The sequence below is a fragment of the Malus domestica genome, chromosome 12, assembly GCF_042453785.1.
Source record: "Malus domestica chromosome 12, GDT2T_hap1".
NCBI lineage: Eukaryota > Viridiplantae > Streptophyta > Magnoliopsida > Rosales > Rosaceae > Malus > Malus domestica.
The window spans coordinates 27,927,355-27,945,053 of record NC_091672.1 but is presented as its reverse complement, the minus strand read 5'-3'; the positions used below and the strand labels follow the sequence as shown (position 1 = coordinate 27,945,053).

Sequence of the window (17,699 nt, the reverse complement as noted above, 5' to 3'; positions counted from 1 at the left end):
GTGCTTGTGTCAATACTTCTCGTTTGTAGAAAGATATCTTATCCATGGGCGCTATTCGTCGTAGTTGTAAGTGTGGACGTATGGCTGGCGGATTCAGGATTAAGAATTTCAGCCTAAAACATTCAGGTTCTATTTAGATGAATAATGTGCGCGGCTACGCAAAAATTTGTCGAGCATTTGGTGGACCGATCGTTATTGAATTATATTAACAAAGCCAAAGAAACTTGTCAGAGTGCTGTCGAGAGATCTCAGGGTGGGCATGGTTGATACGTCTAGCCAAATGTTGTCAAGATATGTTGTCAAGATATTTTTGGAAGGCATTTCGTCATACAATTAAGGGATATTTTGGATGCGGTTTTTAATCCTTAACATTCTTTGACTAAAATTTTAATGGTATTCAAAGTTTAATTAAAGTTTATTGACTTTGTACACCTCATTATATTACAATTAATATTTATATTTTTATAGTTTTGATATTAATTGTTTGATATTTTATGAAATTTATTATCCTATAAATTTTAAATTCTTCGTTATAATACTATTAGAAACGGTTACAATAAAAAAATTCAAACATTTTAATTGAATAAATGGATAAAAACTATGTAAAAATAAGAAATAATAAATGACAAAAGAATGTATTCATAGTGTTAAAAAAATTGGTACTTAAAAAATATAGGCACTAAAAGAAATTAATACATGGGTACAAAATAAAATTAAAAAGAAAATACTACAAATTTTTTTAAAAAATGTTGCAAATTAAAAGTGGGTACAAACTAAAAATATAAATATATGATACAAAAGTTAGGCATAAAACATAAATATACCATATGTAATTTTTCTATCATTGATTAAATATACAATGTTACATGATGACATACACATGGGTACAAACACAAATAAAATTTTAAAAAATATGCACACAAAAAGAAACTAATGTGCGCGTAACACGTAAAAATTTGTCGAGCATTTAGTGGACCGATCGTTATTGCGTTGTATTAACAAAGCCAAAAAAACTTGTCGAGTGCTGTTGAGATCTCAGGCTAGGCATGGTTGACATGTCTAGCCAAATGTTGTCAAGATATTTTTGGAAGGCATTTCATCATACTATTAATGAGTCTGTGTCATACATTTGGATAGTCCTCGAAAGACCTTCGCATGTATTTTTCGGGCAGTCGGACTGTCGGAGGTTATTGGTATCATCCGAATCTCTATGTCGATCCGGCCATTGCCAGAGGGGACCCTATTTTCCGAGACCCTAACTTGATGCCAGAAACATGGATATGAATCTAACGTCGATTGAAATTTCCGTTGGTACAACTCCGTTATTGCTTATCCATCTGGATTGTTGAAAGATGCTCTCGTTAGTATAACTTGTACAGAGAACACGAGATAAATTTTCCATCTGGGATTCTGGTATCTAGTAGAACTTATCCTAATGCCCATCCGTGATAAGTTAACGGAGCTGTGTACGGACGTATGGGCCAAAAGGGACCATGCCGCTGCCGCTAACCTAACCTAGCATTGATATGACGATAAGCTTATAACAGAATCTTATCTATATGATGAGATTCATATATCTTCACTTTGAAGAGTGGAAAAATACGAGAGATGAAGTTGACACTCCACTAACCTTATTAGGGTAGTGCTATCCACCATTTTTTATTAGGGGTGTGATATTCACACATTTTTTTAATTTTCGGATGTCTGATAAGATGAATTGAAAAATATCAAAGAACAGAAATCAACGAGAGGTCAATATCCAACCGTCTAATCGAATGAATTGAAGAAATTTGATGGTTCAAAATTAACAAATGCGTGTGGGTAAAACAGATGTGTAAATAACACTATCCTGTTATATTAAATACTAATAAAAGTTCGACTGCAATAGTACATACCATTCAAGTAGGAGTTTTATAAAAAATTTAATCATTGCAAAGATAATTAGAACGCAACATGAAAGATCTAACCGTTCTTTATTTTTCTTTTTGAAGCCCTCAATGATACATAACATGGAAGTTTTAAAAAACACAAAGACATTAAAGCAAAATGGATAAGACAAACACGGACACGCTGAATCATGAAGACAATGCCACCAACACCTACTTTGGGTGGGGGTCGATGGCAACCCCCTTCTCTGGCCAATTCCAACTACTTTTCCTTCTCCTTTGTCTCCTTAGCTTCTCTGTATTTTACTTAGACCCCTTGTATTTTGGTTTTCTTGACCTTTCGTCTCAAATTTGGGTTTTTATGCCCCTTTTTTGCTCCAATATTGCTTTCCATCGCAACCCTTAAACCATCCACCTCTGTTTTTAGGCTCATCAGGTGCCTCACTTCGACGCACTTTGGTGTTGTGTAGTTGTTAAAATGCTATTAGCACTATTTGATAAGATTATAGAGACATTTTTAGCATATTGGAATAACATATTGTATGTTATTTATTATTTTTCCGTTGCATATTCAATTATTTAAATTAAATTTATTCCCTAAGTATACCCCTCATACGAGAGCCATCCCATGGTATGTGGGTCCGCCACCTCCTCTTGGTGCTCTAGGGCCATAAGGATTTCAGGCGGTGCTTGACTGAGAATTTGGGAAACGGCGTCGTCCTTTTCTGAGCCACTGTTGCAGTGCACAGTGCACTGTCAATTCCAGATGCAGTGGAGCCCAATGGCAAATCTGTGTTTGGAGAAGAATTAAGAGAAGGCGAAAGAAGGAGAATAAGAATCAAGAAGGGTTTGGAATGGTGAGGCGGTTGAGGCGGTGGGTGATTCTCGTTTTAGGGTTATTAGATTTTTTCGGAGGGGTCACTTTTGGGCCTCTTCGGGTGGACTTCGGCTTTTGGGCCGAGCCATATCTCTTGTAATTTTTTTGTATGCTTTAGGTATAATTGAGAACCTTTACTCATGCGATGAATGTACAAGTGACGTCTCATTTGTACCTACCTCAATTATGAAGCTGTTATCTTTCTACTGCGTCCGTTTGGACTTTGTTATAAAATTCCTCCTTGACCAAAAAACAGAAAGGGTTTGGAATGGTGCCAATTTTTATTTCTCTATTTTAAGCAGGAATAAATTAGAAATATTAGAAATTTATGTGGATGTTTATAGAAATATGTAAAAATAAGTATAGAAACGAAAGGGCAACATATATGGGCCTCCAACCTGAGTCCATGTTTCCCTTCCGACCCAGTTAGAAGTTTGGGTCCATCACCGCAGACCTGAGACCTGTGGTACATTGGGTCACCGGGTACCCACCACAGCCACCGTTCTCACCGGATCGGATTTTGTTTGTGAGTTTTAACGAAACACTTTTGGTACCATTTATTTTTTTTTTATGAAAAACCATATTTTTATCTTTTTTTGTACTATTCACTTACAACTTTATTTGTCATTTTTCAATTAAAATTAAAATTTTTGAGAACTAAGAAACCACCGAGTGATGAAAAATGGGTTGCGCGTCTCTGATCCTGCTGCTCCTTCTCAATACACTCGTCCCCTCTTTAACTGGTAAATACGTACATAAATACACACACACAGATATATATATATATATATATATATATATATATATATATAATATCATTTTTCTTGTTTGTTTTCAGATCCTAATTGTTTGATTTTCGGGACCTTTGTGTTGAAATTAATCAGCGAACAGTTTTGGAGTCGATTTCGTAGTGTCCCAACTTTGCAGCCATCGAAAACGATCAGTTTTTTAGGAGAACAATGACATCATGGATTTGTATTTTTATTTTATTTTTTGGATTGTAGAATTAGTCAAAATCCAGATAGATGTTCAAAAAAAAAAAAAAAAAAAATCCAGATAGGATTCAGAAAGTCCCATCTTTTTGCACTTGATCGGTACAGTTTCAGTCTACTGTATGCAGACATCACTGGATATCTGCTCTGACATGAGAATTGCAACAGTGAGATTTCCATTTTCTCACACTAGGTTAGACTTCTGTCTCCAGTGTGCCAAAACATAAGGTTTGTATGAGCTATAGTTCCGCATTGCGGATGTAACATATTCGGTTGAGGGAAGTTGAGGTAGGCTAGAATCAGTTTGACGTGGAGGCACTGTTCCAAAAATCCCCACCTAGGTGCTAGGCGGTTGGTCACTACCTTGATTAATGTTTAAGCCTTTGAAAATTAAGAAAGAGCGTCTAGACCTGTTGAGGCGTCCGCCTAGACCACCTAGACCACCTAGGCACCTGTCTAAGTTGTGACTTATTTGGTTAAAAAATAGATAACTTTCATTTTGTATTTTATTTTTTTAATAAATTGTAAGATACTTGTTGAATACTTAAACGAATACCCATTATATGCTTGTTCCCCATGTTTTCATTATGTTCCAATACTTCCTAATATATATGTCATTCTATTTTGTAGTTTATAATGAAATTATATATTTTTTAAGTATAAACAGACGCTTATTTACACGAAATATAATAGATTTACTTAAATCCGTCTTGTTCATCTAGGCGCCCGTCTAGGCCCGCCTAGCCACCTAGGTGCTAGGCCCCAGCTTGCCGTTCAACTAACAGCTAGCGTCTTTTAGAATCTTGTGTGGAGGTCTATGTTAATTATGTCTCTGGTTGACAAGCCATGAAGGGGCTTGCTCTTTTTTTGAAGCTGACATAAGGTGTCTTTGGCGTGCCCCGACTGCCTTATCACATCTTACGAGTGCATGGTCATTGTTCATTTTTCATAGCGGTGTGGAAATTGGACGCAATCTGCTTGTTGTTTCCTTAAATCAGCAGAATGGCATCTGCTTTCTGGATTTGGCCTCGTATCGGTGTTGCTCTTGTAATCTGATTTATGCATGTAAGCATGGTTTATCTCTTTAACTTAAAGGCAACCAGAAGAAATTCTGGTTCTTCCCAAGAATCCCAAGCAAGAACGTAATTGCATTTCTTGTGGGGCAATACTTTAGGCTTTTCCGTTTCGCAGTGGCAATCATCTTCAAGAGTCTTAAGTTAACAAATTATTTTGGAGAAATTCAATTCCTATGTAAAGAAGTTTTTACATGGTTTTCAAATGATTTTTGCATGTACGCTAGTTGGTCATTAAACGTTATCTACATCTGTTTTAGTTGTAGGTAAACCTGACAGTGTATGCATTTCTCAAGGCGGTCGTTTCCCACCATTGTCTTCCGAGGGAAAACCTCCAAAACATCTGAGTAAGGGACCCAAAGATCTGACCCTTTGCAGAGTGTTCCGCAAAAAACTTGCTGTGATGTAGCCCAGACACAGCCTGCACTGGTATCCGTTAGGAAGTTGGCTTCATCAGGGGAAGCTGGCCCAGAGTGCTTGCATTTGTGGGAATTACTGGAATGTTCCATCTGTGATCCCTGCATTGGCGTGCAGTCAGGACCTCCAGCTATATGTGCCTCTTTCTGTGACAGGGTTTTTGAGGCTTGTGCTGAGGCTTACTACTCGACAGATGCAATAACACAGGTATGTGGGAGACCTTTAACTTCCAGTCGAGGAATTTTTTTTACCGACTTATAATTTGACATAACCAAATAAATAGGTGATTAAACTGATCTCTTTTGGGTGCATTAGGGAATTGCATTTTCTGATTAATTACCTTCTTCCAGGTTCTAGCACCATGTGGAGTAAGTGATTATGTTTGCGGCAGGGCCTCGGAATGGATTCTTAATGGCACAGAGTTCTGCCATGCGGCAGGATTTGCTGTTAAAGATGATGCATCCGTGAGCAACGAAGAAGCATTTTGCTACTGCGGTAAAGCCAGTCTTGAGCCGACCCCACTTAGTGGGAAAAGGCTTTGTTGTTGTTGTTGTTGTTGGTAAAGCCAGTCTTGACTTGATTGCTGATTCATGGAAGGCTTCACCTTCTGAGGTGCTCCAGAAAGCTGAGAGCTTGAGGCTGAATTCCAGCAGAGGTGGAGGGACATGCCATTTAGTGAACGAGTTTCTTGGGCCGTCGGAGGATTGGTTCTTACAGCCGGCCTATTGTCTGTAAGGTATGCCCTTCTTCTGCCGCCACATTTCGATTGCCATAATGAGATTTTGCAGTGTTGCTAACTTGGATCGTTTTTCGCTTCGCTGTTGATCTTTTCTTTGTTCATGTCAATATGCAGCAAACGATAAAGACGTAGCCAGAGCCACAATGTAGCCGCTCTACGAATCAGGAAATTTGAAGCCAAGATCAGCCAGAAATCTCCTGATAGTTCGAGAAGTAGGAAAAACAAGTAAAAGATGTATTTCTAGTACGGAAAACGTTTAGTTTTAAAAAGTTTGTTGCCCCTTTGCTATTCTGCGAGCACCGAAATGTGCTAGTTTTAGCATTTCCTCACTTGCATTCTTCTCAAGCAATCGATCGTCGCCGCGATCCGAACACTTTTCCGGACCATTCAATCGGTACGAGGGGTGGTGTGTACAAAGGGCAGGAACGTAGTCAACACGAGCTGATGACTCGCGCTTACTAGGAATTCCTCGTTGAAGACCAACATCACGATGAAATTTCAAAGATTACGCAGCTGTCTAAGAGGAAATCATAATTTCGTTCATTTATCTTCGCAAAGACATATAGTTCACTGGAAAAGATGTCAAAACATATGCTTGGGAGTTGGGAATTCACCTCTTACATCATATAAGAAAAATACCTCTAAATTGTATCACAAAATGGATATGACCATCTTACGATGAATTTGATAAAGATGATCACTCCACGTACAAATACAAAACATGTAAATACGGTTAGGGTATACTCGTGACTTGTAAAGCTCGGACCTAACACTCCGAAAAACAGTAAAGTCAAGACCACATCGATGAAACTAACATGTGTTCTTCATTTCTTGTTGATGATACCACGGATAGTCTTGAGTATCTTCAATCTAGATGTTCCATCTGCATAGCAAGGCGAAAGATTTAACAACGAAACACTAGTTAAAACACTGGCAATGGCCATAAATACAAAGTAGACACTGACGTACCTTCCAAAGACCATCGTTAAGATAATGCATGTTGTCAACTCCGATTCCCTTGTTGATATCTCTTCTGCAAACCAAGGGGAAGACTCAACTTTGTAAATACGACAATCAGCAACAGATAACTAAGCTAGATTTGAGGTCGGTAATGCAAGTTAGGCTCTCGTATTATATATCTTGTCCTCAATATTCTAAGGGTACCCAAGGCATTACTCTAGGAGAAGCAACGATAATGTCCTTCGAATAAGAAAATAACTTACATTTCTTTTGCTGACATTTTTGTGAAGCCAATAGCAAGAGCATGTTGTTTTCCTTCTGCCATTATTGCCTGAGCGTAATCAGTTTTACAAATCAGAGACATACAAAACAAACTGAACTTCAACATTTCCGTCTCGTGACAAGACAATTATTTAAATCAACTCAACCTAACATTTGAACAAAAAAAAAAGGTTCTAACATGAGTATGACATTACATTAATACAAAGAAAAAAAGAGACATAAAACTCCTACCACGGGAGTTTCTGCACCCACTTCATCATCCAAAGAACCACCGGGAGAAGTTAGACCTGGACACATTATGTTTGCACCAGAGAGAACAAACCTTATGGCGCCCCTATCTACTTGCAACTTTTTCATTATGTCTGGATCTGTAAAACCCGTAAGAAACCCCGAGCTTTCTCAGTTACAACTATTTGGAAGGAAAATTCACCAACTATGTAGCTTTTTATTTGAGAAAAATAAAATAATCCACTCAAAAGAAGAAGCAAATCAAGGATTGCATAACTGGTTCATAGACCAGACTTATTGAGATAAGGCATTTTGGCGGTAAAGAAACTTTTACATTGATGAAGAAGTCTTAGGGTAGGCATATACGGTCCATCACGAATGTTGAAAAATAGTGGCACGTTGTTTACCACCACCAGATTTAGATGGTTCTGACTGCAAAAGTCGAGCATGTGGAAGACAATGTTAGATACATGGAGATAAGGCAGCATGAAACAAATAGCTGAGTCAATAAGTAAAACACAGAAGCAGGACCAACAGAGCGACAAACCATTTAGCCACAATAAGAGGAGATTTCTTTGGGATCAAATCTTCCAACACCTGTTCGAGTCCCGGGTACTGCAGTTGAAGTTAACTTTGTGTTACAGACATATGTAAAGCGTATCTTAAAGCATCCGTGAAATTCCTATGAACCTAATCATCTTACCTCATCTGCAATACTCTGCCGAATTTTGCGCTGGACAGATGCCTTAACTTGATTTTGTGCAGACACCTCTTCAGTAGAAAACCTACAACATTACACACGTATTATGCAATCATATTACGAAATATTCCCCTTACGCATCTATTGCAACACAAAACAAAAATTTGCTACTCCAAACCGCTCCCACACAAAAACAAATATTTGAGAACCCTAACCATCCTCCCCAAATAATTAACCTCATCTTCCATAAAAACCAAAAAGAAGTGACCTTTCAAGCTTCATTTTAACATCAAAACATCCCACATACAGCACAAAACCAACTTTGCTGAGAAGGATCAAGCTTTAGAACGGTTGCTTAAACCACAGAGAAGCAATGGCACAATTCCAATTTATACTTCCACAACAACAACAACGCCTTATGAGTCGGCTGTATGAATCCTAGAACGCCACTGCGCTTGATTTTCCGTCCGTTAGCTCCAAGTATTCAAATTTATACTTCCAATTACACAAAATAACATATAAACTTCAGGGCATAAATCCAAAATTAAAACCCATAAAAGTATATAATCAGAAAACACAAATGAAAACAAAATTGAAACGCTGTTTAATTTTTCATCGAATTAAACCAAACCCAGAAATCATATGCCTCAATGATAAAAAAAAAAAAAAAAAAACTAAGCAAACAAATAACATATATTTAAAAATAAACACCTATACGTACAATATATTGACAATATATATAAAGCTTACTTCTTGAACATTCTGGAAATGGAGGATGAAGAAATCTAAGATCTTCAAGAGCAAGCAAAGAAAACCCTTCAACTGGTATTAAGGTCGAACAATACAACCTTGAATTCTGGTTCGAATTTTTCTTTTGGAGCACTGACTGGTGCGGAATCTAGTGAGCTCAGCCGCAACCATAGCCCGCGTCGGTGTAGCTAGTTGTAAGCCACTATTTAGGCCTTTATAGGTTGGGCTAGCCTGCAAGTAAATTTAGGGTTTGGGTTGGGTTATGTGTTCTTGGGCAAAGTGACTTTTCTATGAAATGAAACTGATCCATTGCAAAAGCCCACTTTCTTTAATTGCAAAAGAGATGTGGATGTCATTAATATCTCGTTTGAAAGTGCTTTTAAATTGATTGAAAAAGTTTTGGTGTAAATGTTTTTGAAATCAATTCTTGGTAAAAACGCAAGTGAATCGTGAAAAAGTACTTGAAGTGCTTTCTGGAAGAAGCACATAACCAGTGCTTCTTCCAGGAAGCACTTTAGTTGCTTTTGGAACCCCAAACATTTTCTCTAAAAGTGTTTTCAATCATTTTAAAGGCACTTCCAAATGAGCTCTAACTTTTTACTACTTTATGAACTTGATTACGAGTGTTATAAATTCACTCATATTATAGCACATGTATTTATTTGTTAATAATATACTCTAGGTTCATAACATCAGCTTAGCCATCTACGAAAACTTTTTGTGTCTTTGCGCACCTTCTCTCTGCACGCACCGTCTCGTAATGTTATTAATTTATGTGGTAGTAATGAGTGATGGTTATTTCATCATATATCATTACCAGATGGTTTCTTAACTTTCTTCTGTTACAATAAGTGCAGGCCACCAACGACCTGTGCACTTGAACCATCTCCAACCCTTGGAGTAAAACCTAAAATTTTTACCTCAGAAAATTTAGGTTTTAACCTAGAACATATTTTCTGCTCCAACCCTTTTATCCTAAAATTTTAACCTCAAATTATTAAAGAATGAATTTAGGCTATTTTTTTTTTAAATTAACTTTAAAAAAAATATGTAGATTATCTTAAATTAATTTTATGAACATTTTAACTTAAAAATATTTAAATTCGGATAAATATTGAAAAATCACTAAATCAATACATGAAATTCATGAAACACTATGGAAGAATATGAAAATCATGATAGAGATGTGTAAACACAAAAGACACACATAATACATATGAAGCACATACAAAACACATGATAAAGATGTATAACACACCAAACATGTGAAACACATGACACACACAAAACACATACCAAATACATACAAAACACATGAAACGCATAAAATACAAACCTACACACATGAAACGCAAACCTTCAATCATCCTCTATATAAGCATAGGTTGAATATCTAACCATCACACAATATATTCACCAATCAGCCAACTTTCAAAGTGTTTTTGACACGCCCCGATCCCGATATTCCCTGAATACCAGGATAAGCACATACTGGCCGACACCCGAAGGTGACGAAAGCCATTTATTGAGTGCACTTACTGAAAACAAGGGATATATAAGATTTATAAATATAAAAGAATAAAGAATATGCATTTAAGGAACATGTTCAGAGCATACAACTAACTAGAATACTAAAAGAAATAATATAAAATTGAATGAATAAAAGGATATGCGTCCTACACCGAGAGGACTCGAAGATGTCGATGAGGAAGTGCCTTGACGCCGGGATTGTATGTCTCGATTGTAACCACCCGTCCCAGGATTTATGGAACAAAAATGGTATTTTTGAATTTTCACTAAGTTTGTGGATAGTTTTCCTTTTAAAAATGGTTTTTGGTCTTAATTGGTGTGCCTAAGGGGCCACATGTGATCCTTGTCCCCCGGTTCCCTTCCCCTTTTCTTTCTTTTTCTGATTTTTATAACTCTCTCAGCCCTCTTCTTTCTCTATCTCTTCTCCTCTCTTTTTCCCATACTCCCTTTCTCTTCTTCTCCTTCACCGCGCCACACCCATAACCCATATCCTAAAATCATCATCAAATCACAATTTTGACATCACCATTGTCTTCATCTCGTCCCTACGAACACAACCAAAGGCATGGCGTCGTCGAAGTCGAACCATGAGGCCCCGTACACGAACTCTGACACAGACCGCCCCTTTCGAGGCAATTTACGGCAAAAACACGGAGATTTGGCCAGCGTTCAAGGTATAAATCTCTTTTTCTCTCTGAGTACTACAACTTTCCTTTTTGTTTCACCCAATTTCGTTGAGTATTGAAGAAGTTATAGTCATTTGAATCTTACCAAGTTTTTGGCGAGTCCGGTGGCTTTCGAGGCGTTTTTCGGCCAAACCACGGTGATTTAGATGTTTTGCGAGTACCATTCTCTTTGTCTCTTCGAGAAACACAACTTTCATTTTTGTTTCACTTGATTTCGTTGAGTTTGGACAAAGTTATGGCCGTTTAAAGTTTGTGTAGTTTTATGGCCGAAATTCGGCCTTCCCTTCCGTTTAGCTTCGGCAAGCAGTAACCACACCAGGCCTTTGGGCCTTTCCTGTCGAGCCCAACCCAAACCCATTTTTGTTTTCTTATTTATTTTGTTTTATTTTTAATTGTTTTAAGTTTAAGGCCCTTGGGCCATTTAGTTAAGGCTTGAGGCCTGTTTTTTGAAAGCCCAAATCCCTTAAGCCTTTTTACCCTAAAACCCAACCTATCCTAAATCTAAGCCCAACCCAATTCCTAACCCAAAACCCTAAACCGGGTTTGACTGACCCGACCCGATGGACCCGTGACCCGTTGACCGTCCCGGTCAACGGTTAACGTTGACTTTTCGGGTTTTCGTTCGAGACCTCTCCTAAGCTAATTTCGACGTCCTGGACCCGTTTTTGAAGTCCATTTTCCCAAATTCAATCGTTTGAGTAGAGTTTGACTAAATGTACCATTTATGTGATTAGGGGCAATTATAGTGGCGTTTTTGTCTTCGCTAGTTTGTGTGGCTCTTCAACGGCGAAGTATCTGTGAGTGGACTCATTCTAAAAATGCATGCTTTGATAGTAGAAATGCACACATGAAAAGCATGATTTAACAATTATGTTTTATGAAATGCTTTGAGATAACATGCTTACTGAGGCTAGTTTGAATTACTACTATTTTTCCTATAACTCGTGTTCTTATAGAATAGATGGATGACGATATGATATTTAGAACATGTTTCGAACACCTCTTTATTGTATAGATGATAGATGACTTTATACTATGAAGTTGCTTTTCAATATATATATGTTCAATGGTTTTGTACTTACCTAGTGGTCCTTATTCCGCTACGGGACGTAGGGATAGATTCCAGTCCATCCCGGACGACAATTTGTGGTTGGCATAGGGCCTGGAGTGTGTTTCCTCTAGCTATTTAGCACAGGGACGGGGAGCCGGCATGGGGCTTGTAGTGTATTTTTCTCTGACTGTCTGCTCAGAGACGGGGAGCCAGCATGGGGCTTGGGGGTTATATTTGGACATTCACTAGTGATTATTATATATACAAGTTATAATTTGAGACATTGCACAACATGCTAGGTTTTGGAAAACTTATGTTTATCATGATATATATGTTTTTTTCTTCATAAAACCTGGGGATTAGTACGTTGATAATTGTTTTATTATATATATATATCAACTTGGTCCACTCATGTTTGTTTTGTGGCCCCTTCAGGACTTAGAATCGAGACATACAATCCCGGCGTCAGGGCACTTCCGCATCGGCATTTTCGAGTCCTCTCGGTGTAGGATCCATCATTTGTTTCATTCAATTTTATATTATTTCTTTTAGTGTTCTAGTTAGTTGTATGCTCTGAACACATTCCTTAAATGCATATTCTTTATACTTTTATATTTATAAGTCTTATCTATCCCTTGTTTTCAGCATTTGCACTCAATAAATGGCTTTCGTCACCCTCGGGTGTCGGCCAGCACGCGTTTATCCTGTTATTCGAGGAATATCAGGATCGGGCCATGTCAGATTGGTATCAGAGCGTGGTTTGTTTAGAGTATACTTAGGACTTTCTGTTACTGTAGCAGTGTGTCGGTTTTGACGTCATTTGGATGTCCTGACTTCCGAAATTGGTGCCATTCGGCGCAGTTGTGCAAACCTTTCTCTGTTTGAATTGTCACATTCGGGTTGAAATAAGAAATCTTGTGTCGGGATTGTGCCTCATCGGTGACGTGTTTGATTTGTTGGACGACTTTCAACATCGGATCAATACTCTGCGGCGTGCATTCCCTGGGAATGGCGGGCAGATTTGGTGTTACTTGGAAGCGACGTGTTTAGAAATCTTTGTTTGAGGAAGTCTGGTCAAGACCAACTGTAGATCCGAAATGGTGATGCCACTCTGCAACATGCGTTCCCTAGGAATTGCGGGCGGAGTCGGCTCTACATCGAAATCTTGGGAAATGGAAAAATCTTAGTGGTGTGTGTTGGTTAAGACCAATTAGAAATATGAAACGGTGATATCACTCTGCAACATGCGTTCCCTAGGAATACCAGGTAGAGTCATATCTTAATGACAACTTCTTGAAACTTTCAAAGTGAGTGTTGGAGGAAGCGAGTAAGCGCTAGTTGTGACGAAGTTAGTATGTGGTAATTGGTGGGATCAAATCAATGTTCTCAAACTCATTACCACTGAAGAAATTCGTGTGGATCTTTAGAACAATTCTTGACGATTATTCTATCGATAACCATCTTGCTTACCCCAACAACGAAGTCAAGTTCCTTAACTTTTGACCGTCAGCTTTACACCAAATCCTTCAAGCGTTGACTTTGTCTAGAGATTATACTTTTCTTGGGAACTCCTTGGTAGCAGACTCTATTCTCATTATTTTTCAAAAGGAGTTGCGATTCTTGTTGTTGTTGTAGTTGGACTTAGATGATGAAGATCCAGTCTTGTTTGGATAAACAGACTCCTTGAACTTCATCTGGGCCTGGTACGTGGTGGTAAATCCTAGCTCCTTGTCCACATACTTTTTGGTACAGGTGAACTTAGCCCATAACTTGTAGCCCAATTGATCAATGTTCTTGTCCATTAACTGTTCAGCCTTGTAATTTTTCAGTGTAATGGCTTGAGATTCCACCATATTCATCATTGTACAAAGATCGAGCTTTGCTCTGAACTTCTCTAGACTCATTAAGCTTTGGTTTCCTCAAAGGCATCACTTTAAGGTAGCCAATCATGTCGCTTCATGCATAAGCAAGCTGCTTCATATCTTTCTTCTTCATCATTCTATTGATTCAGAGGTTCTATGTTTAATTTTTGAACTTTGAAATAGCTCTCACAAAGTATTGTGAATCTCGAAATGTTTTTGGCCTCGTCAAATTTTATTATCAGTTCTTAACTATTCTTAAGCTTAGACCTATTTCCTAAGGCCCTATGGTCTTTGAGGTGGCCTGAAAGGCCTATCGCCAAGAGGGAGACGCCAGAGCTAACCGTAGAAGAACATTGGAATTTGAGGTTTTTCGTCGGAAAACTGGGCTAATTTAAACATCTATAACTTTGTCAATACTCCACGAAATTGAGTGATTCAAGACGAAAATCGTAGTTCTCAAAGAGACGAAGAGAATGGTACCTCGCACGACGTTTAACTCGCTGTGGTTTGGCCGGAAAACCCCTTAAAAGCCACGGAGGTCGCCGAAAACTGGGTAAGATTCAAATGAGTATAACTTCTTCAATACTCAATGAAATTGGGTGAAACAAAAAGGAAAGTTGTAGTACTCAGCTAGACGAAGAGATTTATACCTTGCAGGCTAGCCAAATCATAGTGGTTTGGCCGAAAATTGCCTCGAAAGTGACAGGTTCCTCCCCGGAAATCTGGGGAAGTCTCCCCGACGTGTTTTCATGTCCAAACCTTCACCAAAATCATATTTTAGCAACCATGAATCCTTCTAGACTACTAGAGAGAAAGATGGAAGGGTGTTTCGACCTACTTTCATAAAAAACGATGAAAACTCGTCGGGGAATGTCTGCACCGTGGTGAGAAGGAGAGAGTGGGATCGGAGGGTAGTGCCGTTGTCGAAGTCTCCTTGGGTGTGTATGTGTGTGCTTTTGTATGTATGGGTGTCGATCGGGAAAGAGCCTGAGAGAGAGGTGAGCTCGAAATGGAGAGATAAGGGAGAGTAGGGCTGGGTTCGGTTCTCAACGGTTCGGTTTTTCACCAAAATCGAAACTGAACCGAATCAATTTTTTTCAATTTTTTCTCGGTTTGGTTTTTTTTTTTGGTTCGGTTTTGGTTTGATTTCAGTTTTTTTTCCTCCAAAAAATGAAAAATTTAGGTTGACAGGTTCGTCTTCCCCATCTTCTAGAACAACCCACATTTCTAAATCTTCAAAAAATCAACGTGCTCACATTATCCAATACTAGCTGCGCCTTCTTATGTTGAGCAAGTCTATTCACTTACATTCTGTCAATGTCAATCTTGGAAATGTTGCTCACATAGTCAAAATACCAAACCCAACTCCAAATCCAAGTTCACCCTTATCCAAATGCGCCTTAATAATTAGAAGGGAGAAAAGGATATTTGTCAATTCTGTCAATTCTCATAACCAAGACTTAAGAACAGAAGTATATTAAATTGTTTTTGGAATAGTGTCTATGCTTTTTCAAATGTCCAAGCACTTAACATATTTTACGTTGTTCCAAAGTTTCACTGATTTTGTACATTAACGTGTGTGCTGCGTGAAAAATAAAAGAATGAAACGTATTCCCGAATTCAGTTCTTGTGTGATCTCAGGAAAGAGCAGTTTACGATCAGTGTGGCGAAGCAGGACTGAAAGATATGAAGACGTCAGTGACAGTGGAGGTGGATCAAAATAAATTTAATCCTAAAAATCCAGTGGATATTTAGGTCATCAGGACCTGGGAGGTCGTCATCTGATAGAGAGTGGATCGTTCAGGGGATATGGACGAACATAAATATTTTAGTCGATCATATACTGAGGGCGTTAATCCAAAGAAACAACCAGCATCGGAGAAATTTTTATGACAAAAGAAACAACCACTAGTAGCTGTACGATAACTATGGAAAAATCATGGAAATCGAAGATTACAGAAATCAGGAAAATGTAGAACTCGTGAAAATGGAGAACTCAAAAAATATGGAACAAAGAGAAAAAACAGCTTGAAGAAGTTGACTTTTTCATTTTATTGAGAATTGATGAATTACAAACAGTTATACACATATTTATAGTAGCTGTCAAAACTTAATAAGTAAGCTAGCCTAATTGCTGAGGTGTACATACTAAGCTAACTTAATTGCAGAGGTTTACATTCTGTTATTACTTCCCCTCAATCTCAGCTGGGATATCCCAGTCTGAGATTGGAACAATGATGAACAAATAGAGGGTTGTGTAACCCTTTAGTTAGAACATATGCAACCTGAGCTTCTGTGGAAATATATTGAACCTCCAAATCTCTTTTCTGCGCTCTTTCACGAAGAAAATGAAAATCTGTGTCTAAGTGTTTAATCCGAGTATGAAAGACTGGATTAGAACACAAAGCTAGAGTGGACAGATTATCACAATGCAAGACATGTGGTGAAGAAAGAAATAAGTGAAGATCTTTAAGAACCAATCTTATCCAAGCAACATTAGCTACAACATTAGCCAATGCTTTATACTCAGCCTTGGTTGAACTTCTAGACACACTTCCTTGCTTTTTTGATTGCCATGAAACTGGATTCGACCCCAAAAAGACAACATAGCCAGTGGTGGACCTTCGAGTGTTTATATCAGCTGCCCAGTCAGCATCACTAAATGCAAACAATTCTAATTTCTTAGTAGCAGAGTATGTGATTCCACACTGTATTGTACCTTTCAAATATCTCAATATTCGTTTTACCAAACAAAAATGAAACTCAGTGGGTGTGTTCATGAACTGACATGCATAGTTGACAACATATGCAATGTCTGGCCTAGTAAAGGTTAGATATTGCAAAGCTCCAACCAAACTTCTGTACATTGTAGGATCTGCCAATGGTACTCTTTCATCATTCAACAACTGTATATGAGGTTTACTACGAGTAGAACACGATCTACAAGACAACATTCCTGCCTTATTGAGAAGATCAGTCACATACTTTGACTGATTAATAAAAATATCTCCATTGTCTTTGTAACTAACTTGCAGCCCAAGGAAATAAGTGAGTGTCCCCATATCTTTCATATCAAACACAGAGGACCAATCATCAATCACATGCTGCACTAGCTGGGAACATGAACCAGTAAGTATAATGTCATCTACATATAGTAGAAGAATCACCACATCACTCCCATTGACTTTGACAAATAAACTTGGATCTGAATGAGAAGATTGAAATTGTAAGGCTGGAAGATAACTTGTGAATTTTGCATTCCAGGCTCTTGGAACCTGTTTCAGACCATACAAAGACTTAAGAAGTTTTCAAACATGATTGGGATATCTGGGATCTTGAAAACCTTGAGGTTGTTTCATAAAAACCTATTCTTGCAATTCTCCATGCAAAAATGCATTTTTAACATCTAATTGTCTCAATTCCCATTTGTAAGTTACTGCAAGTGATAAAACAAGTCTTACTGTGGTATGCCTAACAACTGGACTAAAAGTTTCTTCATAATCCAACCCTTGTTCTTGACTATACCCCTGTGCAACCAGTCTAGCTTTATATCTAGACACCTTCCCTTCTTGATCTTTCTTTATCTTATAAACTCACTTACTGCCTACTACATTTCTGTCTTCCGGATATGGTACTAACTCCGAAGTCCCTTGTTTTTGAAGAGCA

At 38.1% G+C, this 17,699-nt stretch overlaps 2 protein-coding genes and 2 long non-coding RNA genes across 4 annotated transcripts; 3 read left to right on the top strand and 1 right to left on the bottom strand.

Annotated features, from left to right (window-relative positions):
• The first annotated feature begins 3,438 nt into the window (after positions 1–3,438).
• LOC108169231 (folate-binding protein 1) lies at positions 3,439–5,823 on the top strand. The gene is made up of 5 exons (XM_070809188.1): positions 3,439–3,506; positions 4,708–4,820; positions 5,095–5,169; positions 5,256–5,452; positions 5,596–5,823. The coding sequence occupies exons 1-5, from the start codon at positions 3,439–3,441 to the stop codon at positions 5,806–5,808; spliced, it is 666 nt and encodes a 221-aa protein (XP_070665289.1). The 3' UTR covers positions 5,809–5,823.
• A 19-nt stretch (positions 5,824–5,842) lies between these two features.
• On the top strand, positions 5,843–6,267 carry LOC139189966 (uncharacterized). Its single transcript, XR_011573824.1, has 2 exons — positions 5,843–5,981; positions 6,099–6,267. It is a non-coding gene; the product is annotated as an uncharacterized lncRNA (long non-coding RNA).
• A 235-nt stretch (positions 6,268–6,502) lies between these two features.
• On the bottom strand, positions 6,503–9,203 carry LOC103450900 (uncharacterized). The gene is made up of 8 exons (XM_008390307.4): positions 8,905–9,203; positions 8,158–8,239; positions 8,002–8,069; positions 7,789–7,886; positions 7,458–7,594; positions 7,208–7,275; positions 6,954–7,017; positions 6,503–6,867 (listed from the first exon to the last, which is right to left on the bottom strand). The coding sequence occupies exons 1-8, from the start codon at positions 8,913–8,915 to the stop codon at positions 6,850–6,852; spliced, it is 546 nt and encodes a 181-aa protein (XP_008388529.1). The 5' UTR covers positions 8,916–9,203; the 3' UTR covers positions 6,503–6,849.
• Positions 9,204–10,819: 1,616 nt separating this feature from the next.
• LOC139189757 (uncharacterized) lies at positions 10,820–12,792 on the top strand. Its single transcript, XR_011573624.1, has 2 exons — positions 10,820–11,108; positions 12,607–12,792. It is a non-coding gene; the product is annotated as an uncharacterized lncRNA (long non-coding RNA).
• Positions 12,793–17,699: the final 4,907 nt, after the last annotated feature.

Bases quoted from the DNA above. Each gene is read 5' to 3' on its own strand.
- LOC108169231 (XM_070809188.1), top strand. From the start codon at position 3,439: ATGAAAAATGGGTTGCGCGTCTCTGATCCTGCTGCTCCTTCTCAATAC. The intron at 4,821-5,094 runs GTAAGCATGGTT...TTTTAGTTGTAG, and splicing joins TTGTAATCTGATTTATGCAT to GTAAACCTGACAGTGTATGC. The intron at 5,170-5,255 runs ATCTGAGTAAGG...CACAGCCTGCAC, and splicing joins CGAGGGAAAACCTCCAAAAC to TGGTATCCGTTAGGAAGTTG.
- LOC103450900 (XM_008390307.4), bottom strand. The intron at 7,595-7,788 runs GTAAAAGTTTCT...CGGGTTTTACAG, and splicing joins CCTAAGACTTCTTCATCAAT to ATCCAGACATAATGAAAAAG. The intron at 7,276-7,457 runs GTAGGAGTTTTA...GATTACGCTCAG, and splicing joins TGGGTGCAGAAACTCCCGTG to GCAATAATGGCAGAAGGAAA.